General features: G+C 39.0%; 1 protein-coding gene across 3 annotated transcripts in view; it reads left to right on the forward strand.

Moving 5' to 3' along the window:
• lrp4 (low density lipoprotein receptor-related protein 4) overlaps positions 1-25,815 on the forward strand; it is a 90,791-nt gene that overhangs the window by 28,257 nt on the left and 36,719 nt on the right. For all 3 annotated transcript variants that reach the window (XM_077519404.1, XM_077519405.1, XM_077519406.1), the window contains exon 2: positions 12,341-12,487. In XM_077519404.1, coding sequence (XP_077375530.1) covers positions 12,341-12,487 — 147 coding nt within the window. The remainder of the gene's footprint in view (positions 1-12,340; positions 12,488-25,815) is intronic.

The following is a 25,815-nucleotide window of genomic DNA, read 5'->3' on the forward strand; positions in this document are numbered from 1 at the left end:
GGCCCTTGCGGCTCAAAACAGTCTCAAGATAGTAGGTGGGAAAGATTGATAGTGTATTCTTTCTTCAAGAGGAATAATGTATTTAGTGGGGCAGAGGCTGGCAAGAGGTGTGCTGTGGCGCCCCTGAGCAGCATTTGGCCCTCCTTGGGTGTTTTGTAAGCATTTGACAGGTGAAATAGTGTGGGAACTGTGGGGGGTGTTGCTTTAAAATGCTTTTTGTTGAGCTTGTCGGGATGTGGAGGTGCCTAGTGAATGCTCAATAGCTCTGTAGGAGACGCTGGTGAATGGTTGTGTACTGGGAGTAAAAACGGCTTCCGTAAGAGCTGCGCAGATTGTCTCGGAGGCTCGTTCTGTGGGGAAATGTTTCATAGATTCGTACAGATGAGTGCTAGAAGAGTGTTTTAGTCTCTGATTCATCTGATTTTTGAAATAGTTTTCTGAGCTTGGACAAATTAGAGGTTTGCCACATAATGTTTTTGCTGAAGCGCCGACATCATGCATGGAAGTTTTTCGTGAAGGCACAAAGCAATCTTTCTGTCTACTTTTATTTTCATTGTCATGGTTGTGGTTCATGTGTTGTGGAGATCTTGGACGGGGCATGATAAATTCAAGTCAGATGTTATGACTTATATATCCCTTACAAATTTGCTATTAATCTGTTTTTATAAGTTTGGTCCAAATCCCTCGAGGCAGTGCAGCTCCAGTAGAGCTTCCTGGAATAAGGGAAGATAGTGGTTTTTGTTGAACTATGAGGTTTTTGGATGTTTTAGGTAAAATCAGGTTCAAATTGTGTCCTGACAAACCAGAGGAGAACATTATGGACAATATGCGTTTTCCTTCTAGGTGAGGTTTGTGCTTTCAATTTAAGCACAAAAATATTGAGAAGGAAAATAAAAAATGTTTGTGGAAAGGATGCCAGAGTAAGCAGCACATCATTCAATGTAAACTAAATAAGAAGAAATCAAGCGGTATGATGTGCGGCATTGAACGGATGGAGGAATGTGGATTTTGAAGGAATACCTTGTGGTTGCTTTTACTGATGAAGAAAGTTCGGCTGAGAGCAAAGAAGAACGAGGGATTGTTCAGGGCCGGCGCCTGGCGTGGAGTATTGTTCATCCTTCTCTTTTGAGCTCAACGAGACATGAGAGTTTCACACGCCACTTGCAGGCATCCTGCTGGGCAGCCCCGGAAGGGGGCTATTGCAGCCGGCAAACAAGGCTTGGCCATAGGGATAAATTACTCTGAATGAAGGGGTCTGTGTTTGCCGTTTTCCCGACTTATACTGAAAAGAGGCAGAAAGGGAAAGAATTCAACCCCAACCACAGGTTGTCCGCTTCAATTCTGGAAAAACTTTGCCTTCCAAGTCACCAATTTAACATCCCTCCACCCCTGACGCCCTGCAAACTCTCTACACTCACCTCTGCTGGAATGCTCCTCAACGTCGTTGTCCAAGATAGACTTGGTGGTTTCTTAAGGGGAGAGCAAGGGGAGCTTTAAGCCATGTTAAAATGCTATTTTCTCACCAAAAACATCACCAGTCGTGTTTTCCTCTATTCGCCCCTCTATGAGAAATTCTAGGTCATTCTGCTCTCCAAGCACCAGCCCTTCCCAACTTGAGAGAACAAGCTGTTGTCACTTTATGACATCATAAGGTGCAGCCCCAACCCCCGCACCGCCTCTACGGACTAAACACACGACCACTTTCTATGAGACCTCCATGGGATCGTGACAGAAGTAGCCTTTATCAGTACATTCTGTCTAAATGAATTCAAAGCAATCAGTTATCCTTCACATTTGCAATGACAACTGTCCATCTTAAAATCCCAGTTCTAACACTTGTGTAAACTAACTAAAGTAAAACTTTTGCTCTGTTGAACCTAACTGAATGAAGAGTGGTTAGTGCACTCACCCTATAAACAGCAAAGACCCGGTTCTATACCAGCCCAGGTTATTTTCCTCCATCTTTCCTTTCCCTTGTACCCTCTCCTCCCCTCCTTCTCCACGATTTCTTGCGGCAAGTAGATGTTTTGTTTCAAATGTTTATTGAAGAATTGGCTTGCGTCAAGTTGTGCGGCCATTGGGAGGAGTGCTCAAACACATAGCTCAAACAGCAGACTGCAGTCGGCTCGCCAGGGGCACAGCAATCACACGGTGAAAGGTGAGGTTTTATTTCCCCGTTAGAAAAATAACACATAAAACACCTCATATTTTATAAAAAAAATTACATCGCCATGGTGTCAAAGGTAAGATTTAATTATTTTATGCTTATAGTTAACTGTTGGAAGGGCTTAAAATATCGTGATGTAATCCCTTTAAACTTGCGATGATTGCCTATTAATGATGTACTTATTTTTGTATATGCCCAAAAAACATCCTTGAAGTCCAAATAATTCCTGTGACTAATTTGTAGACTAATGTGGAAAACAGTGGCCTCCAGCTCCAGTCTACAAGTTAGTCTTTTACCCCAAACGCCACGGTTGAACATCATGCAGATATGTGTGCCAACACAGTAGAGCTTAAATCTGCCAAGTGAATCCCCAGATGCTGTGTCATTTTCTAACTGAATATTGATTGCAGGAGCTGGAACCTCAGTTCCTGCTCTTCTCATCCAGGCAAAGCCCATAAAGCCAGTTACCGCTTGCCCACATGGAATAATCTCTTCTTATTACATTTATACCCTTATAGTGAGTTCACATTCACAGGCATGGACCAAAAGTAGACTGTAATACTTATCTGGCCTTCGCAGCTGCTTCGAGGTCTTTTAATGAAGAAAATTGCTCATGTGCAAAATCCATCCGTGCTTTGGAGCCAGCAGAAGAAACAACTATTCAAATCGATCTCAAGTGATTCCAACAAGCTAACCTGTGCGCTGTTATCATTCAGTTTTGTTTGTGGCAATGCTGGGTCTTTTTTAAGATTGGATAACTACCATTATATATAGACATCCAATTTTGGTCCATGTTTAGGTCGTTGCAATCATTTGTGCTTGGATGTGAATTCTAAGCGAAATGTTTGAATCAAAGCTGAATAAAATATTTATGGGGAGGATGCCTCATCAAAGCCAAAGATATTTGAAAACTTGTGGAACTGAACAAAACTATGGTCAAGTCTGTTTTTTCTGTTCTTCATTCTGTTTGTCTAGTAAGTCTAGATGATTTCTTTACCAGATTGACTTTAATTAATCTTTCATCATGCAGTCACAGAGCAAGAGATTGATAAATTCCGAGGAGTAGAAGGGAAGGCGTATGTTTTGGAACAGACCAGTGACTCATCTAGCCCTTACAGTCTGACTCTCTGGTCTGGATCTGATCCAGCCATCATTACTTACAGACACACAAATAATAAAAAGCCACGAATTAGCAGACCGTGTCCGTTGTGGAGAAGTGCTGTTGGAAACAGTAAATTGTCACATTCACAGAGGTTTCAAATAAATCTCTCTTCTACCCTTCTACCTGGACACCGGTTAGCATAGTGATGTTGACACTATATTTTTGCTACTGAGGTCTGCTACTTTTGCAAACCAAAAATGCCAATTTAAACTACCGGTAGCTACATGCAAACCTGGAGTGCCTTTTTTTTTTTTTTTTAAACTTAAAATGTGGTTGATTTCAATTACATATGTATCATAAATTTACTGGAATGGTGGAATGGTTTGATTCATGTCAGACTGTTGGATTGCAAGTGCTTTCCATTACGATTTATTCATCAGTGGCTACCTAAGTCATTTGTTTAAAAGATTTTTGTTTGAGAGAGTCTTTTTAGACAGGAAAGAAAAGGGAACAGCAGCAAATAATGTGGGAAGTATAGTATGCAACCGCACCATTTGGTTATTGGATTGCATTTTCACTGTTATGTCATACTAGTATGAAGGCAAAATGAAAAGAGTTTCAAGAAGAAATCTCTACTCTAGTGAACACTGATGCTCTGGGCACAGTGAAGTTCTGATACTTGAGAGGCCCCAGTTTGGGGGTAAAGTAGGTGTGTTTATGGATGTCTTTTGGGTTTGTGTTGTGTGTGTGTCGGTGGGGGTGTCATCTGTCTGACAATCTGCGGATTAGAGTGAGCTTTGACACCAAGTGCTCTCTCAGCACATTACCCACCAAGTATGGAGTTCACAGCCAGAGGCAAAGTGCAGAGCACTGCTGTGTTTTTACACTGCCTGGCCGTGCACGTACGCACACGCACAAAAATCGTACTTTGGTGATGTATCTAATATGAAAATAACATTACGTATTATCTTTCCAGAACCACTGCATTCATATTGTTTTTTAAATAAATAGACTAAAGCTGGTAAAAACTACGTGAAAACAGAGTACTTTTATAGTTGGAAATTCTAAATTATGAAATTTTGAAATGTTGATCGTGTTTGTGGCTCAGCTGTTATCCAGGTGCTTTCTATAGTGCTTGATTAGCCCTTGATTCCATTACTATATTGTACAGTATAATATGCTAAGCAAAATAAAAGCTCTGCGATTGGCTGGCAACCAGTCCAGGGTGTACCCCGCCTTCTGCCCAAAGCCAGATGAGATAGGCTCCAGCACCCCCCGTGACCTTTGTGAGGAATAAGCGGTCTAGAAAATGGATGGATGGAAAAAAAGCTGTAACTGTTGTGTGTCTACACCAAAGCCTGAATAAGCAAATAAAGGCCATAAAACAGGTAAACTCTAAAAATCCATCTCAAGTCCAAATATAAACACATATCGAGGTGCTTTGTAGCATCTCAGCTGGCAAATGTCACAAAATTAAAACATCTGCATTCTGCAACCCAGCATTATCATCAAGAAAGTTTAAATTAAACACAATATCTCACAAGCAATGTCAAAGTGAAAACATGAAGTGGCCCCCTCAAAAAACTGTCGCGTGAAAGGATTGCCGGGTAATCGCCCAGCCTTACGTACTGATAAACATTGCTTCAATTTCTGTAAAAAAAAAAAAAAAAAAAGGCTTACAGCTGAATAAAATACAACTAAATACAGAATGGCTATAAACTGATAACTACCTACGCATGTTACCGTATCTTTTTTTAAAACACATTTCAGTCTGTGCCAAGTACATTACATTTTGACACCCAATCTTGTCAAAACTGTCATTCTCTCCCAGCAGCTAGCCATTTATCTGACCAGTATGACAGTCGGGATGCTGCCTCAGCAGGCCTTGAACAAATAGACAGAATTTTCTCTCTCTTTCTCACTCTTTACCGTCTACTCGCCTCCTCTCTGGCTCCATGCAGAGTGCTTGGTTTCTCACCCACACCTCATAAAAACACCACATGAGGCTTTCCTGTTCACGGTTATGACCACCAGACCCGCAGTTCTTTATATACCCATTTTAGTGGTTGTGCTAACGCGGCATCCATATTTTCTAAGGGCTTCAACAGCAGCATCTGCATCTTCATTGCCCTATGTTGTCCCTAAAGCACGTTTGTTGCCATTGCAGCATCCCATCGAGGTCATCAAGCTGTTACGGTTCTGCTTGTGATATCTTTCATGTGTTCTCTCTTTTGAAGTTAATCATGGCTTTCCTCCACACAAGTGCACACACACACACACACACACACACACACACGCATACGTTAATGCACACACATTGAGTTCCAAAGCCACATAAGTACTGTGTTTGAAGGCCTAAGTTATGACAAAAGGCTGACAGTAGTGGAAAAGGAAATGTAGTATGACAGGCTCGCTCTCTGTCCTTTTAAAACCCCTTCATGGTCCTGTGACGAGAACCAGCACACACGCGCAAACAATACAATAACCACAGACAAAGGTACCCATTCAAACACAGACATAATTCATAATACATTTTTGATGTTACCAAGTCACAGGATGAGTCGCCATGGATCAACAGATGACACTTTTGTTTAGTCAGGCTGTGCACGATCAAATCAAATTAACCGTTGAAAACGAACGCTGAATTAAAATTTTCCCATTCAAGTCCGAATGTGTCATAGTATCTTGTCGTCAGAGAGGAATGTTTGGATAAGATGTCCCATATCCCTTCTACCTGTGAATTGCACATGCATGGGAGCTACGTACATGCTACATTTGAGCGCAACAAACGAAAGTTGGCATACGTTGACGTTGGCTGGCCCTGAGGGACGAACTGGCGTTGCGCTAGCTAAGACGAGGTTACAGCTAGTACAACACGATGGGGATGGATTTTAAAATGGGACCAAAGAGAAAACATTGTGTCTGTGGCTGAATGTATATAGTGGGTCACGCCATTTCGTAGTGGTGTCCGAATGTCTAGGGAACAGAAATATAGTACTCAAAATTACCCACAATGCACTCTGAAAAGTAGTGAACATCGATGCTCACTCAACCGGGTTGATATAGGCCACAATGCTACAATGTACAGTTACGTCATAAGTTATGTCATTCAAATTCATGAAGGGCTATGATTGGTATTGATTGAATACATTCAAATGTGGCACCAGAAGCTTTTGCTCATGCCAATTCGAGCATGTGATATGGAATAAATGTGACATTAAATTAAGGATAGCATGAAGAATACACAAATGTGTCATCATGTGATATAATGTACTTGCTGTAATATGGAGTATTTTCTGGTGATTTAACCCACGGATAGAAACGATAACCAGCTCTGCTTTCAACTATTTGTATTGTAAGTGCCTTTTTCTACAAAAACAGCATGTGGGCTACAACTGCCTTTTCCCCTTTTTCTTCATTTCTAATTCAAATAAAATCGATTTTTGGATATTAATATCGATTTGATTAATAAATGAGAATCTCGATTCTTTTATGAATCGATTTTTTTGGCACACCCCTACTTGCAACCATCACACAAGAACTGTGCTTGTTTTGAGATCCAGAAAACCATCCACGTTCTTTCCGTATTTGAATTATTTTGTAACGTCCTTTCTTTTTCTTTTCCATATTGGTCTCATTCTGTCTGGCTCTCCCCTCCTCAACAAAGTGCCAGCCAGAATGACCGGCAGCCGTCCACTCATCCCCAGCCAAGTCAGTGTTATGTTTGAACTGAATTCGGAGACGGCTGGCCAGTTATGGATCGTGTGTGTGCGTGCTTTCATTTGTATGCAGTTCAGTTCATTTGTTTCCTTATTTCAACCAAGCAGGACGATATACCAGTGAAGTTCTTATTGTAATGTTCTCGTTTCTTTCAAAGGAAGAAAGGACGTATCCTCCCACATGCTTCCCAGTTGCAGTTAGTTAATTGGCACTAGCTTTGCTCAGTATATGTTTGTGTTCTTTCTTTCTGTTAGTCATGTGCTTGAATGAATCACTGCATATGACGAACATGGCAGTGTGTCTCTGCATTTAAGTTACCCTGGAGATTGTTTGGCATTAAAGGTTGGCCAGCGGTAATCGGAACAAAACACACCCCCTCGCTGAGCTCTGCGAAAGTGATTGAATGCCACTGTGTGATAAGCAATATAATGAAATCCTTAGATGAGCAGGTGTGAAAAGAAACCCAAGTTGTGTGCGGGTGGACAAGCCAGACGGATGAGCTTGTGATGACGAGTCTGTCCAGAAAGATTTTTAGTTATGCTTTGAACATTTGGCATCAACTCAGAGCTTGTTTGCCAGCCCCAAGTTCCAAAACCAGATATTTTGGAGTGTTTTTGAATTCCAAAACCTTTGCTGCATCTCTTTCACACAATTCACCCAGCAAGGCTCAACTTGCGCTGCTGCTGTGGTTACCGGCTGGCTGCACTGATGCAGCCTGACCTATGATGGGCAAATTAGTAGGTGCAGATGAGCCAATGGAGCAGAGGAACTGGCTTGTTTGGCATCTTACAGTCATGTCAGCGTGGCAGAGCCCACACAACCACAGGGAATGTAGTGAATGTGTTCTTTGTGGGTTGGAGAAACTTAAAAGTACCCATATGTTGTCATAGAGTGTAATATGGAGTTAAAATGGGAACAAAGACCCTGGGAAATGGAATGTTCATTTATTTATGTCAAATGAAATTAATATTATTTCGTGTGAAGGGTTTAAGGGAATTGTGTTTCTGCAGTTTTCCATACAGTTACAACACTGACAGCTCTGTTAGCATAAGCCCTAGTCCCACTGAAGGGCCAAACGTTTGTATTTGCGAAGGTAGCCATTAGCGAATGATGATTTCTCCTCAAGGTGACGACATTAGCCAGAGTTTTTTTTTTTTTCTTGTTAAAACTTGCGACAAGAAAAACGTTTAGCAACCATAGCGACCTTGAAAGAACCTTGACGAGAAATCAACATTCGCAACCTTCACAAACGTTCACCACTTTAGTGGAATATAGGTTTTATTCCTTTTTTTTTTTTTTTGTATGAGGTATTTACTTTTCACTCAGAGTTGACCAGGACCAACCACAAAGTTGGCAACAAGTTTTAAGTTGGTTGGAGAGCTGCTCATGTTAGTAGATAGACAGACTTTCTTTTCTTTCTCTGAACGTCTGTGTTGCATTTTTGTGTTGCAATTCAATAATGGAACAAGTTTCATTCACTGAAATCTTAAATCTTAGTAAATCCTCTAGATAGCATCATGGGCAAAGTTGGCCTTATAGTCCCTTAAGTGAAATTCAAGAAATCAATCTTTTGCATTTGAATTAAAAACACACCACAGCATTTTAGTAAAGATTTAAGATTATTGATTGATAGTGATTAATTGCTGCAAATAAATTATTTGGCTTGATTCTGTGTGGAGATTTAATTTCCATTCCATCTTTTCAACTTTATACTGCTAAACTGGGTTTAAAGTCTTGTCTGTCCTCCATGTAAATTATGATAATAGTTGTTTAGAGGTTCTGTGTCATTATTACACATTGTTGAGTCAGCAGTTTTGTGACAAAGCATGAACACTGTTGGCTGACAGTGAGCTGGGACACCAGTTGTATTCATTGTGTTGGTGCAACACCGTTGGGACTACGTGGGGTGTAGCTGAATGCAGCTGCTTGAGGATGGTTCCGGCTCAACAGTTGCTGGGACACGGTTGGTCTGCTGCAGCTACGCCATTACTGTTGCTCTTCAGCAGCGGAAAGGTGACAGAGGATAGACAAAAGGCAGTATGCATTCCCATCTTACACCGTTACTATGTCGGATGGCTCAATCAAGCCCTCCTCTAGTTCTTGCTTATCAATTTTCAAAGCATGACACAAAGAAAGACGTCATTCCGACCCTCCAGGTAGTCTCCTGGGCGGTCCACGGCTAATTATCTTGCAGCCTTTTTATGTAGCTCAAAGCCTGTGGCCACCTGCACCCTAGCCGGGTTACTATTGTGTGTTTTGGCCCCGGTATTCTTTCCTCCATTCCTCATACGTCAATTATAAGAACTGCAAATTATTTTAGCTCGAAGACTTGCATGCTGCAGCCACCTTTGGCTCACTGGGCTTATGTAGAGCTAGATTTTGAGACAGAGTAACTGTATGTGCGTCCGTAGAGGTGTGGTGTTCGGGTGAGTTTGCGGTATCATTTGTGTTTACTTGAGATGTAGGACCACCTGTGCTGTTCCACAGCAGGCCTGTTAAGACTGTTTGTGGCTGAAGCAGTGGTGGATCCTTGGTGGCCTTTGTTTTCTTTTTCGTCTCTGACCGTTTACTGTTAAAACAAGGCACAGCAGCAGGTGAAGGGCGAGTTTAGCCGATGCTTACCATACCGTTGCCTGACGACTAAGTTCAACAATTCAGCTAGCAACATTTCTTAGTGGATAGACAGAAGAAGCCTTTGTTTCGTATGTTCTTCCACTTGTCTAGCTTGTGAAGTGATGAGGCGGTATTTGCAGGAATCAAGCACAAACAAGCCTGTGTATGCCGACTGTCCTACAATTCATAAGCTCCGAGGCAGATAATCAAGGTGGGTGGTTAATTAGGAGGTGAAGAAGGGCAAACATGTTCTGAGAAAAACTTCTCTAAACAGTTCCTTTGTTTTTTATTTACTTAATTGGCAGGATGACATTGCTGTCTTGTCTTCAGTTAGTGCTGTAATTGTAATATTTGGCCGGCACAACTCTTTGTAATTCTTCCAACATTCAGGAATTTCTAAGTGTTAAAAGTGAAGCTTTTGATTTTGAATACATTCTGACATCTGACACTTGACATAGCAAAAGTCAAACAGGTACGTAGTCCCAGTCACCTTACCTGAAAGTTTTTAGCTGCTTTAATCAGTATCCTGTAGATAAATGCTCTTAGTTTCGATATCAATTGAAGAAAACATTGTCAATTTAGGTCTTACCATGTTCTGAACTGACAGCGAAAAAACTTAAATACCCTTACAAAATGCATACTTTTCAACATTTTCAAAAGATAGTGTTAAACTCGATCGAATCAGACACAACGAAACGCATAATTGATAGTATATCAGTCCATTAAAGAAACACAGACGCTGCTGCACGTTCACAACTTTATATTGTTGACTGAATGGCGAATGAACAACTATTCACACACACTGATAGCTCACTCAGTGTCTCTTGAAAACAGGCCGGCATGTGATTTGCTATCTGTGGGATGCATCGGAGGTTAGTCATGCTGGTCGTCTTCAAAGCGCCACGCTGCCTTGGCTGGCAGCTGCATGCTGATTTTGATCCCCGTTCCAAAAGTGGTTCTTAAACTAATAATCTGTTGGTTTGAATTCATAAAAATATCTTTTATATGTTTAATTTTGAACTGATCACATATCTGTGTTTATTGAATGAGTCACAATAACTGTTAGTTTCAAATAGAATAAACCAGTAAGCATTTTTTTTTTCCCTTGGCAGCTATGAGATATTTACTTTAAAAAAAAAGTAAAACGTAAAGTGCTTGCCATCCACGTAAACGATGACTCGGGATTCTATGTATTTTGCAGTTTAGATATAAAATGTGTGTGATTATGACCTTTCAGAAGGGGTAAACACTAGATGCTGAGTGCCAAAGAACTGCAAACTACTCAACGTTGACAAATGATGAACACGAAAACTGGAAATCATGCTAGCAGACAGAGGGGTCTGGAAATAAGGGTCAGGGAGAGAGGAGGTGGGGAAGAGTTGAAAATAAGAGGGACAGCTTTAGGGGAAGTGTGATGAAGGGATGGTGAAAAGAAAGGAATGAGAAGAAAGAATGGGGGACTAAAAAAGAAAGAGGCCATTAATTTAGTGCAGTGGGAGGGATCTGAAGGTTACTGAGCTCTCTCTGCCAGGCCCTCCTGGGTTGACTGATGCCTTTGTGAAGGGGCCAGAAACCACACGAACACGCATGCACACACACACGATCACCCCATCCAAAACCATCTATGAACTCTCAAGTATTCCACTGAGTTTGTTGCAGAACAAAATCAAACAAGGTGGTCATTAATGTGCTTTTAGTAAACAAGAGCTTTATTTATTCCTTTCCCAAATTACATGTGTATTATAGTATTATTGGCGATGACGTATTCCTTAAAACATAATGAAGGTTGCATACTAATACTATATACAGGATGCTTTTCTAGCTTACATAGTATTGTAGCTCATTTTATGCAGTATATTCAGCTCGGGTACCATCATGTTTGTTAAATTGATCTAAAACATAACCAAAAATAACTTGAATCGTTCAATTGTATCGTTCCTAACCTTTTAAGTAAGTGGTGATTTATTTTTTTAACACTACATACAGTCAGTATTCATGTCCACCCCCCAAAAATGTTTTCTTGTAAACTTGTAATTTGTCCGAAATATTTTTCCCCACAGAATACATCTGCAGTGTGAACTGTAGTGTATTTTCTTTGAACTGAAATGGGAAAAGTGAATAAATCAACTTTAGAAAGATGTTATCTTAAGGGGAATCTGAGTTGACATGACAGTGCTTGTTCAAACTGGCAGGCATATGAGGGATTAGATCTTTATGAGGACACAAACTACCTGAAGCAGTGTCACACATGGATGTTCCATCACATGGGGAAATCATAGCCATGCGCATTATGTTGATCGGTGTTTTTTTTTTTTTTTTTTTTTTAAACTGTATTAATCATTCAATATATTTTCAATACATAACGCGTTTTAAAACTCCTGTCTGAGATTTAAATCAATAAAGTATTCAAATGCAGTATATAAGGACTTTGAATTGCCCAAATTCTTAATCACAATTCACCAATAAATCAATTTTTTAGTTGATGAGATTATGAAAAAATTAAATATGCTAACTTTTTGTTAATAATGCAAGGGTATTTTTTGAGGTGCTAAAGAAAAACTAAATAACAGAGGTGGGTATATGTAATGTATGAAGTGGGTTTTGATGAAATTTTTTATTTATTTATTTTTTTGCTTTGTGGTTTGACTTCTACACGCTAGGCTATATCCTACACAATAGATGCCGAGTCGTTGTTTTCTCTATGGATATTGATGTCCTTTTTTTCTGTGTGTGTGTAGGAGTTGAGGGCAGTGCTGAGTGTTCCTGTGGGAGGAACCACTTCACGTGTGCGGTCAGTGCCTTTGGCGAGTGCACCTGCATACCGGCTCAGTGGCAGTGCGACGGCGACAACGACTGTGGGGACCACAGTGATGAGGATGGATGCAGTGAGTTTACACGGCTGTTTTGATCTCTTATTTTATTTCTATTTTTGTTCCTTTACCATTCTTCCCATGTTTCGCTCAACATTCTGTTTGACAAACACCCAGAAATAATTCATGCCATGCTCAATATTAATTCCTTGACCTGTACTCAATGTGTTGGAAGACACCTTATATTCAAGTGGGTAAATGGCACCATCCCTGCACATTTACGTCAAGACAGCATGCACCAACAGAGTGTAGCCGAACAACATTCTGATTCACTGTCTGCATGACGGAAAATGACTTCTGATGGGTTTGGCGAAAATAATATTCCACCCCTGAAATTACATTCGGTTTCGGTCTGTCTATTCTGATTGAGTTGTTTACATGGAGCATTTTCTTTCTATTTGGGCTGCTAACTCAATTCTAATGGAAATACAAGGCTCCTTTTATACCAGGCTAATGAGTGGTGTTCAGAATAAGATAATTTGAGGTGGGAAAAAAAAATGCTTTGCTAAATTGTAAATGTCATTACGGTCAACCCCCGCATACACGTGGTTTGACACCTGCGGATTCGGCCATGCTCGGGTTTTTTCCACTAACTATTACAAATATATTTCAATATTTGGGCGATTTATTTTTTTAATTATTATTATTTTAAACCCCTACTTCCCCCTGTTTTTGTGTTTTGGATCTGTATAAAAAAAATTAAATTAATTAATTCTGCAATGCGTTTCAATGGGCAGTCAACTGTCAACTCTATAATATAGTAATTTCTCTGTGAAATCTATATTGTTGTATTGATGCGCAGTTGCCAAATCAAAAACAAAAAATGTTTTAGGGAATATAAATCTGAAAAATGTGTATCAGCTAAAAACCCACTCAGCTCATCTTATGAAAAATAATTATTTAGCACGTCTCATCATGACATGTTTATACTTTATTGTGGACATCTTCATTTTTAACAATGTGCCTCTCACTTCTTGTACATGAAGCAATAACGAAGTGACCTTGACTGATAAGCCTGCTCGTCACAGGCTGCTTGCTTTCCTGTCGAGCTGACCCTCCCTTTCTCCTAACCAGGCTGCATAAAGAATCTTCCCATGATATTTTACTGTGCACTCACATTTCACTTCTTGTAGATTACTCTGTAAGACTTGTGTATTTTTGAAGCTTCAAATATAAAGAAACCCAAGAGACAAATTGTTTTATTGATCTTGCTTAACTACTGAAAATGCCACAACACTACTTAAGTCTCAAATCAAACTTTGTGATTGGGAGAAGGATTTTTTTATTTTATAAGCAAGAAACCTACAAACAGCAGTTGAAACTTCAAATTGCCAAATGATGTTTGTTACTGTTAACATTAGCGTGTTGAATGATAGATTTTGGTTTACAACTATAAAACCCAATGTGGTTTGTGTTTCCACCACACAATATGTGGTTGGCATTCTAATAGCTAGTTCCACAACATAAATAAAATGACATCATACCAGTGGGACAGTACACTGTGTAACTGGCCATTGAAGTGAAACACTGACATTATCCATAAACACCAAGTTTGGTTTGTGCTTTCTTTCCAATCTATTGTTACATTCCACTATCAACACGGAACTGACAATTTTGTTTTCTATTCAATATAGTCCACAGTGCTCTATCGTAACAATTTTTTTGTTAGATATTTTAAACATCGAAAGTGCCTAAATGCTTACCGTTACGAAAGCATACTACTTGATGGAAATGCGGGCTACAGTTTTATAGTTCACCTTTTGAGTAATAACGTTAACCTATTCGAGCAGACGTTCAACTTTTACAATTTAATTCATCCCTGCGTGGCGCTAATTTATGTAACGACTGGACTTCAGAATAATGCCAAAAAGGTACGCATGTGCTCGGGCAGCCATTTCCTGCATAAATAAGAAGAAAATAATAAAAAGGAAAAGTATAATTGGACCCATATGGATCCCATCATCACCAAGGGAAACACTGAACGGTTCGCTGATCCAGGCAGGCTTGTATTTCTTGTGCAGAAGCAGGCAGAGGCACTTTGCTTTGCATGTGACCTTGCTTGAGTGACATTCTGTACCAGAAAGTGTTGGACATTAGCGTAGGCTTTGAGACACTGATGGTTCTGAAGAACACGTCACTATTGTCACTTGTCAGGAACAGGATGTCTTCTCCACTTCTAAATTTTGTGCTCAAATGTGAAATGCCAACTGTGAAAAAGAAGCTACCCTCAGAGTTACCACTTCGGAAATCTTTTCAGAGTCATGTTGTTGGGTTCTCTGGGTGTGATGATACTCTATTTCCATCAATCGTCTGCCACATCAAACTCGTAAGAACCTGGGAGATAGGATGCTAAGCGTTATTGATCAGTAGCCAGTTAAATGTCTGATTGTGGCGTATTGATCTGTTGTGTGATGCTTATTGAAGGAGACGCTTGGAAGCAGTTGACAGATATCAGAGCACGTAGGTGGACCTTTCTAATCCATTAGTACAGTTTGATCGGTACTCTGCCCAATTAATTTGCCCTCAGCCAAAGCCCACCCCCATTTAATTTGAGTGGCCAGACTTTTAATTGTATGTACTACTACGAACACTCGATGGTAAACGATTAAAGTAGCTGTAAGTCATGTTGATTCCAATAATTCTACTCACATTGTCCTGTCGTTCTGTTGTTGAGGCTTTTGACATGGCGTTACTCTTACTTATTTACTTATTTGATAGTATTGTGTTTTTGGTTCCTGTACTCAAGCTGCTGTAAAAATTATTATTATTATTATAAGTTTTTTTATTTTATTATTATTTTTTTTAGCACATTCCTAGTACATTATCACATCTGAATGGACACTGATCGGGTAAGAACTCTGTAGTGTGGATATTTATGTGGAAGAAAATTTCAAATGATATATTGCCGTATCGATTTTTCTTTTTTCTTTTATATATATATATATATATATATATATATATATATATATATATATATATATATATATATATATATATATATATATATATATATATATATATATATATATATATTTTTTTTTAAGCACACTCCTAGCAAATTATCACATCTGAAGAAAATCTCAACTGAGAATGTACATTGCATTGGGACATAAAGCAGAAGAAAAATGTGGTTTTTGTTTTTTTGTTTTTTTTGTTTTTAATTCCCCCCCCCCCCCCCCCCATCCCAGCAGTTTACACAACTCAGTAGGCACAACAGGCATGTATGACCGTGGGAATGTTGACCCAAAATGACACGAATAGACACACACACATGCACACACACTGATAAACACAGAGACAAATCCGCTCAGCATATTTTGAACAGTGCAATTATGTGGCTTTCTTTTGAATTTGCACATTTATGTCAATTAATCAATTCTTTTTTTAGAGAAAGCAGCTATTGTTCGGCATCACACTGGAGGAATTTGGAGAAATGAGACGTCTGTGAAGCTCCCCCTTGTAAACTTTGGATCTAATTACAATGTGGGAATCACATGGAAATTGTCTAGTGCAGATGTGCCTCTGTGTGCAAGTGAGGGTTTATGCTCTTGTTCCTCCAGATAAAGTTTCATCGCTGTACTGAGACTCCAAAGGCGAAAAAGGAGAGTTGATGAGGGACTTTGAAGAACATTAAATTTCCTTTTTAGAGGCATGTGAGTCCGCTGAAGTAAAAGAGCGAGCAAATGACACTCAGGGAACACTAATATAGTTGATGGAGTTTCAAGGTGAGTACAAAATGGGCTTTGCAGCTGGCAGTTCTCTTTCGTCACCTTATATACAGTATGGCGGCATCTGACAGTCACCCAGTGGAAAGGAAACATGTCTTGTGAATCAAATGAGCCTTCCCATTTTAATTAATAGTAATCATTTGGCCTCATATTTAAATGTTATGAAAAAACTGTTTAAGTACAAGGCACCGTCATCCCTGCTCACTGATTTAAAAGGTTAAAAAAGCAAAAAAAAAAAAAAAAAGAAAAAAAAAGCTAAGTGCAGTGTGAAAAGGCCTTAAGATATCGATTCAGTGTGCTGTAAAGTGCATTGACTATGGAAATGAACAAAACATGTCTATCTCTATTTTTTTGTAGAAAATGTAACTAAATCAGCTCATCACGTAACTTTTAATCAGACACTCAATTCCGCAAATGAAATTTACAAAGGATAATGGATGAATGTAGAAGTTGCCGCATGTAAAATAAGACATACCACATCTCAAGGACAAACCATTAACACTTCATAGAACACTAAACACAGATCTTTCATTTGGTTTAGTAAATCTTCTTTTTTATTTAACAGTCTGGTGGCATGTGGCCAAAATAACACTTATTGCTGTGTTTCAGAGCTTCTGACATGAATCGCCGTTCCATTAGTGATCAATAATGTATGTTATTGCACTTGCAGCCAACACATTCATAAACCTTCAGGAGGTGATATCTAGAGTTGTTTTTTTTGTTTTTTAAAGACATTAATCTTTGGGTTGTATTTTGTGAAAGGCTATGCTATCTGAGAAAGCAAGTTGAAATGAATAAAAGGGAGAACAGATTAGCCATCAAGTTGGGATGTCTGCGATCTTCCTGGCCAACTTTTTAAACCGTTTTACAACTGCGCTAAGATGCATACATCTGCAAAGATACCAAAGCAAAGTCTAGCCTGCCCCTGCGTAAATTTAAACTGTGCCTCGTGCCAGACTTGCTCAGGTCACTGAAATAGAGCCTACAGTTTTTAGAACTTGAATGTTATTCATGGCTGTATTTCAGTGTGCCTCAAAGTGTGTTGTTAGAGGATAATGGATCATCTCGGTTATGTCCCTGTGAACTCTTGAAATACCCTCAAAATTGTAATGGGCACAAGCAAACTAACTGGGGTTGATTAATGCATCTGTCTACCATCTCTTATCTGAATTATCTTTCATGAACTCCTTTCAAAGTTCAAGGTCATAAAATATAACAACCCACACTGATTCAGGATGTTCAAAACAGAATATGTGACTGAATAACTGTTAAAGATTTATATATCTGCAGCAATTTTACAATTTCTTCCCTGCTGCCAGCACCTCCCTGCACATCATTCAAATTTATTTTGGTTACATTACCCTGATGTTAGCAGGACTGTGGTTGGATTCCTGCTGAGTTGAAAGTAGTTGAGCATGTTCAAGTGTAAATGCTTTCAGATAGAGCTAGGGTGAGATTAAAGCAAACGAAGATGGATGTAAAATTCAGTGTGTAACCTCTTACACATAATTGGGAAGCATTGCTATAAACATGAGTCCACTGCGATGCAGCCTTGCTTGTGCGGAGCTTATGAACTGCAGCGATATACCACCCAAGTGTGTGCAAATGTACTGATCCAGCATTCTGTTATGCTGGCGTTTTAAATCACTGCTCAAGTAAAATCCCCAGCCTGGAACTGTTTTATGAAGAGGGTTGGTGGAGGCTGTGTTTAGTTTATTGTGTTCTTTTAGCGCACACTGGTCTGTCAGGTTTGACTTGCAACATTAATTCACGGAGGACCACTGATCAATGATTATTGCTGACAAAAAAAAAAAAAAAAGGTAACTAGTTTTTGGGAAGTCTACTTAATTCCTGGCTAATGTTGAGTTTGCGTACCACTTATGACGATGACTCGTGTGTGATTGTTTTTTTGTTTTTTTGTTTTGTGAAGTGTACAAAAAAAATACATGCACTCGCATCTTTTCAAAACTGTTTTTTGTTGTACCTTTTAATATTTGCGATTTCTGTCTCATTCCATGACAAACATCTTCAAGCCCTCTGATCTTACTGTTTAAACTTAAGCAAATAAATGATGGAGGGAATGGCAGAAGAGATTTAAAGATTTATTTTTTTTTAGTTAGGAGTTTAAAATATACTGACCAAAAATATAAAATGATACTTGTTTTGAGAAATGCTCACTAACAGATTTAGACAGATTTTTATTTTTTATTTTTTTTTAATTATTATTATTTTTTTAATTTTACTAATATTTGCAGTAAATTACTTTTGGTGTATGTAGAAAAAGTTTTATATCTTTGTGTTCAACTCCTCAAAATGGGAGCAAAAACAAAATCCTTGTTTGTTTTTGTTCAGTTTCAGTATAATATCCAGATTTACTCTTTATAAGTATCTGCAAATGTCCAAAACTCAAAGTGGTTCTCCTGAAACCCAGTGGTTTAAAAAAAAAAAAAAAAAAAAAAGACACCCAAGCACTTTTAACCCACCACTGAGCAGTTGTAGCCAATCAGAAAGCAAGTGGGACAGCAGGAGCACAACTCGCCCCAAAGCAGGAATGGAGAAGATTAGGACCCCATTCCCACCTTCTCTGTCATGTCAATTTCTCACTCCAGACCTCCATCAGCTCATCTCAGCATCCTGTCCGCCATCCCCTTATCATGCTTCTCACCTTATTTTAATCCAATACTTTCTCATTTCTTCCTCGCAAGGTGGAATTTTTCTTGCTTGGCTCAGCATGTTTGCCTTCGAGTCCATCTTCTCATGCCTTGTATTTTTCTTTTTACGTCTTTCTGTCTCCAGCTTTGATCGAAGCTTTGGAAACATTAGCATAATCCTCCTCCCCCCTCCTTCTCCTTCGTCCTCTACATGCCTCTGTTTTCCTCAAACCCTTTTCTGTCCTCCACTTCCTCCTTCAGTATTTACAGCCTCTTCACTAAATGAAGCTGGCACAGAAAAGACATGTTTAGAAGCAGATAGGGGCACAGAAAGGGATAGGTAGAATAAAAGACATTGTTTTAAAAATAGTCTCTACAGTTGATCTTTTACAAGAAAGTTTGAAGGGATTTCAGATTGGTTTCCCCAATTTTCTAGGACAATTTTAAAACTATGCAATTTGTCTGAATGATAAATGCTCTTAAATAGCGTATTATTTGCACCATATGCTGCCAAAAGTGCTTTCCAAAGCCTCACATTCACCCATTTATGCACACAATCGTGCACCAATGGATGGTTGCCGCCATGCAAGATGCTGCCAGGCCCGATGGGAGCAAATTAAGGTTGAGTGTCTTGCAAGACACAGTCAAAGCTGGTATTCGAACCGGCAACCATTAGGCCATTCTGCTCTACCAGCCACGTCACAGCTGCCCAAATCTAGTTTGATGATCAGCTCATCAGCAACCTCCGCAGAAGCCTGATCATGACTCTGATCATTTGAATCAGGTGTGTTGGAGGAGGGAAACCCTCCCTGGTTTAGGTGAACATTTTTGGGGGTCTGAGTTTTAATTGAAAAGTTGATCTGTAAATTACATCAGTTAATTTTGTCTTTTGTAACAATTATAGATGGAGCATGCCATCCATATCTTAAATATTGACACATGAGAATCAAGTTTGGTCATATGGAAACAATTTGATAGCTTAATTTATCTTCCAATGGTTATACTGTATCCAAAACTACCAGAGGGAATTGTGACACAGCCATCTTTTACAGTAAACATGATCCGGGTGGAGAAGATGGTTTTACTCTTGGCATCGTACAAGAGACTTTTTTTTTTTTTTTTTTTTTTTTTTTTTTGTTTTTTTTTTTTTGTACTCCTGCCATGATCCAGGATCAGCACTAAGTTTGACAGCTTTGGATTTTTGCTCTCGAAGAGCAAGGCCTGGCGTTTCTGATGTTGGAGCACCAGCAAACAAATGTAGGTCATATTCAGGCTTCAGCTACAGTTTTAGGGTTTGTGTATCTTGCACTTTCACACTCCAAAGATATGAATGATACATTTTCAAATCTTTATATTCATCCAACAGTCCGATCATTTGGATGTTTGCACAGTGTAATGACATGTTGACAGCTGTATCCAAAATTAAAGGAGGCTGTCTCATTTGATTCTATGGATACACAAATTCAAGTAATTTTAATCATACAAATAATTTGATGCAGGTAAACTGCTTGCCTTGTGTTTTGTCTCATGATTGTTTATATCTTCTCTTGAGCAGCAGTGAAGCTGTTTAGAAGCACCCCTGTCCTAATTCAACTTCTTTGAAGTAGAAACTTCCCTGCCACAAAGTAGCCCCGTCCTAAAGTGCACTCTATTGGCTTTAAAATGTAGCAAATATAAAAACAATGTTGCATTGTATTGACCTAGACTATTAACTAGCATTTATGAGACCATAAACTCGTCGGCAAAATGTTGATTGAGGTCTCTCCACTTCTGTGTAGAGACGAAGCAAGCTGACTTTCCTTAAATATGAGCTGCTGGCAACTTGAGCCTTGCATTTTTCTTCAGCTCTTTCATTTGAATATTGCTGTACTGCAATTTGAACATCACATTCCTTATACTGCAGCATAAATTCACATTGTGCCTTTTGAGTTCATGCCAAGAGAGACAGACAGTCTCAGAATGTTGCAGATAGTTCTAAAATCACAATAGTGCTGCTGTAGCTTGCAAAGGGGACCGGCTCTATATTGTCTTATTTTTTTTTTTTCAACAATAGTTATGCCAATGCTAATAAATATAGATGAAATCAGTCTGAGAGTTTTTAAACATATATGTCTTCATTCATTTATGAACGATTTGTGGTTGGCTAGCACAAAGGTGGAGGATGTCCAATGAAAACCATCACGCAGGCCGCGGCTGGATACTCTGCCAAGGAGAAGAAAAAAAAAACCTCAGCCGGTAGTTCTACTCTGCCCTGCCAGTGTCAAAGTTTTTCTGGCTGCTGACTAGAGTTGTCTCGAATCAGATAAGCCCTCTGTGTCAAATAAGCCCAAGCACAAGAGATCACATCGACAAAAGGAGAGAGGCATTTTCAGGCCTCTCTGTCAAGCAGCAATCGTTCCCATAGGAACATTTTCAGTTGCGGTGCAACAGCCCTAAGTGACCTCTGTGTAATTTTTTCCATTTCAACTGAGCTCTCTGTTTTTTGAAAAAATGGCTGCACACACACGATGCCCACGCACCCCACCAAAGAAAGTCAAAGTAAAATAAACGTAACTATTTATGTAGTTTGGGTTTTTTTTTTGTACCCTTTTACAGATCTTCTGTCTAATTTTGACAAGCTCTTTTCCCGGAATTGAACAACAAATATTGCTTCGCTCCATGTTCAAAGCTTTGTTAAGGTTAACAACAAAAGTTGTGTCAAAATGTTTTGAACATGTTTTTAAACTTTTTTTTTTCTTTTTTTTTTAATCAAATATTTTTCATTCCACAGAATTAAGTTCTGTCAGTCGCTTCCTTCCAAAATGCCAATCAACAATTCTTATGAAGATCACTTAAATTATATTTGTTACAATGTTGGATGTGCTTCTCCATCTGTGTGTGGAATAACATAATTCCACTGTGATGAAATGTTTCCATGGGAGATGACAGTAATCTGGAAAGGAAATGACATATGTTGGACACAAAAAGAAAACCTTTGACTGAAGATCCTCCTTAGTTGTGCGCCTCTATCCTTCTCCGGGGTGCACATCTGGTTTTTTTAGACAGCCTTCTCTTTGTAAAGATGTTCATCCCTTCATCTGCTGAGCCCCGGTGATAAGCAGCATTATGACAGATATATTGGTCCCATTAGAGGCACTTGATTCCGCTGCTCTACAGGAAAGAGCGGGTCATTAACTTACTGCTCAAGGCCACTTAAGGATGCACACACATTTAGTTGCGGCACGCGCGCGTGCACACACGCATATGTACGAAAAAATGCAGTTAGCATTTTATTTTACTTGTGGCAGAAGCCTCACTCTAGAAGCCTTCTTTTAGAGAGCAATAGTTCACGTAACAGTGAACAAAACTATGATTGATCTAAATATCACCCTCACAACACCAACATAAAAAAATAAAATAAAAATAGTAATTGTTACTATTTAAAAAAAAATACATTTGTGAGAAAGGTAATCTTTGGTAACATGATCAAATAACCGTCTTACATCAAACTTCCTCCTTAAATAACAGGGATAAAAGTCACGCAAAAATCCACTGTTGGCAAGATGACATAGAGAGATACAGTAGATGGATGACACCCCTGTAGAGACAAATAGTCGACGTTGTCTCTAGCCAGTGTTGTCACATTCTGAGGCCAAAAGTGTTGAAAAATGGCTGGATTTTACAGTTACATTTGGAACAATGAAGCCAATTTCTTTTAGAATATTTGAGATATTAACATTTCAGCATTTATTACCATTTTTTTTTGTTTGTTTGTTGCATTCTCTTCTTTTTATGAGGCTTTTCCACGCTTTAAAATCAGTTTTGGAAAGTACTTTAGAGGGGAAGTCAACCCCAAATTTTCTTTACAGTACAATAATATGATGTGCGCTTGTCTAAACACAGCATTTTGATTACATAATATTATATTTGTGTGGCATATGAATTAATCAGTAAATTCCCCCATTTTATTCATCTCAGGGGGCAGCCATTTTGCCACTTGCTGTCAACTGAAAATGACATCACAGTTGCTCAGAGCTCCGGTAACAACCAGCAACCAATCACAACTCGGCTTCAGAGAACTCTGAGCAGTTGTGATGTCATATTCAATCGACAGCAAGTAGCAAAATGGCCGCCCCCGAGATGGATGAAAATGCTGCTTAACTCATATTCCACAAATACAATGTTTACTACAATGCTAATTGTCATTGCATTAACATTGCTTCCAGAATGCTAACTAACTAACTAACTAACCCATAGGACATATTGTAAAGCAAATGTTTGGTTTGACGTCCTCTCTGTCTCCTCTTTTGCAGTTAAAAGTCATGTTCAGGTTTTAAAAGTCCCCTTTTATCATTTTACTCTTTTTGCCTCCAATCGGCTTTTGCATCCAATCCACAAGCCACACATATGTCAAGCTTAAAACAGGTCACAGACTCATTTGGACATACTATGTTATTCATAAAAGAATGGAAAAAAAAATTGGATTATGATGGAAGGTCACCTTTAAGTGTAGAGATGGATTTGGCCGGTCTTAAAGCATCCACTTCTTGCCCCTGATGATTTTGTTTGTTGTTTTGGCAGTGCGTTTTGGGTCATTATCTTGCAGCAAGATGAAGGATATCCCAATCAATATGGTTGCAATTTGAACCCCAGAAATTCCCTAGTTTCACACCCCAGATGTAGAAGAGTTCTGTGTGGGTCTAACAAAATGATCTTTTATTTCTTTTGTCAGTTGCCTGTAGTGGTTTCACATTCATATGGCAGGTAGACAGTCATCTAAAGAAAGCGTAAAGAGAAATGGGGCAAAAGGTTAGAATACAGTCAGTTGATTCCTGGAATGCGTCAAAGCACCACATGAGGGAAACATTAAATGTTATGAGGGTTTTATGAGTGCGTGTGCGTGTGCGCGTGCGTGTTTGTGTGTTTGTTGGTCTCAGAGGAAGGAATGCATTGGTAGCAAATCTGAGTTAAGCATAATCTGTCTGATAAGCGGGATCAAAGAAGAGAGCTCATCAAACATTCGAGGGTGCCCCTGCGGATCCTCCTCATATTGAGGGGAAAAAAGTAAATAACATGGAGTGCCTATATGCATTTCTGTACAGTTCATGAGTTAAAGAGAGCCAGAGAGATTCTGTCTGAATGTGCAATTTTTATTTAGCCTAGGATATGTGTCAATGTATTTGCATGTTAACTTTGCTGTTGCTCAATTTTGTCTTACAAAATTAGTAATATTTTCTATGAATGTCTGTGCGTCATCTGAGAAAAGCAAACCAAAGCACAGTAATTTAGCGGTTTGTCCAACATTTGAAAGCTGCGCACGTTCAACCGTGATGTACAATTGACTGATTTTATGTACCGGTAGTTGTTTTTGCTCGACATTGTTCTGCTGATCACAGCCAAATTCACGGACGAGAAATGGCAAAGAAATTAAATTACATTCCTTATTTCATGACATGACAATTTTTCAATTGTTTCAAATAATTTAACCAGCAGTTAATGTGGAGATGTGTCTCTGTTCGTGTCAGATCAACCACTTGTCTTTCCATCATTTGAAGGCTAATTTTTGCAATTAATGCATGTCAGATATTATCTAGAACACATATACTGTTCTCCGATGGCAAATAAAAGTGCACTACTGTTGCCCATCTACATAATAAATGAGCCAGATGATCACTCCGGTCGCCGAATTATTGTGAAACCGAATTCATCAGACGTGAAGAGAATGTAGAAGCAATTTCTGTACGATTATGTCTCGCTGTCTTTGTCTTTGTCTTGAATAATGTAATATCCAAGCAAGGGTATGTGGGTCAGTGGGGCTTTCCTTTACCCAGGAGACCAGCGCCACGCCCCAACACACACACTTAATTCACTCCCCAATCCCTAAGTTGTCTGCCTGTCTGCCATGGTGGTTAACTCGCTGTGTGACGTCATGCATTTTTCATAAAGTCTGCAAAGCCCAGTCAATATTTAATATCTGGTATTGACAAGCCAGCCCGGTGGCAAGACGAGCTCCCCTCCTCCCACTTTCATCCATCTCTTGGCCGTAATTAAATTAGCTCTGTCTGCGCATGACAAAGAGCCAGTCATTAGACAGTGAGTGGCTGCACTTATTACGGATATGAAGTTAAGCAAGAATGCGCTGAGTTGAGCTTGGTCGGCATTGTGGCTCTCCACATTTTGGAACAAAGGGTGGACCTGGCTCACATCAGGCAAATAAAAACAGTAACTATGTAACCAGTTTTTCATATTTAATTTTATTGATTTATTTTTCTTTTGTGGCACATTGCATTTTTCCCCCCCAAAGCATTTTAATGGATTTCAGATTTACACGAATTTTTACTATTTGTATAACTTGCATTCCTTAACATAAGCATTGCTTGTACACATAAGGATTTGCTTTATTTTGATTTTGGCTAATGTCGGCCATTTGTTTGATGATTTTAGCCAATGTTTGAAAGGCCGCGATCGGGCGGCTGATTAATGGGTCGCGCCCTACTTGAGAGTAGGGGTGTTAAAAAAAAATAGATTTGGCGATATATCACGATATTACAGTGCACAATTCTCGTATTGATTCAATATGCGGCTGTATCAATGTTTAAACATCATTCATTCCATTTTTGAGGGAAATATTCAACAAAAGGCCTTACTTTGAGTTAGGGTTCACACTTTAAGCATGAAAGAATGTTATATTAATATATATTAAGCCTTAATATTTTATTTCAATGATGCTCAAACATGAAACAGATTGCAACCATTTTGTAAAATGCAGTGGCTTGCAGTTAAAAGCCTTAAGTTTTAGATAAATAAATACATTTCCATACAAATATTACAGTGTACATGTACAAGTTTACTGATTAGTATTTTGTAAATTTGAGTAAAAAAATGCAATAATGGATTTACAGATTTGTATCGGGATTAATTGGTATCGGATCATGACTTATGAAGCGTGATATGGGTTGAATCGCCAGGTACAAGGCAATTCAAA

This window comes from Festucalex cinctus, chromosome 4, assembly GCF_051991245.1.
Source record: "Festucalex cinctus isolate MCC-2025b chromosome 4, RoL_Fcin_1.0, whole genome shotgun sequence".
NCBI classification, from domain to species: Eukaryota; Metazoa; Chordata; class Actinopteri; order Syngnathiformes; family Syngnathidae; genus Festucalex; species Festucalex cinctus.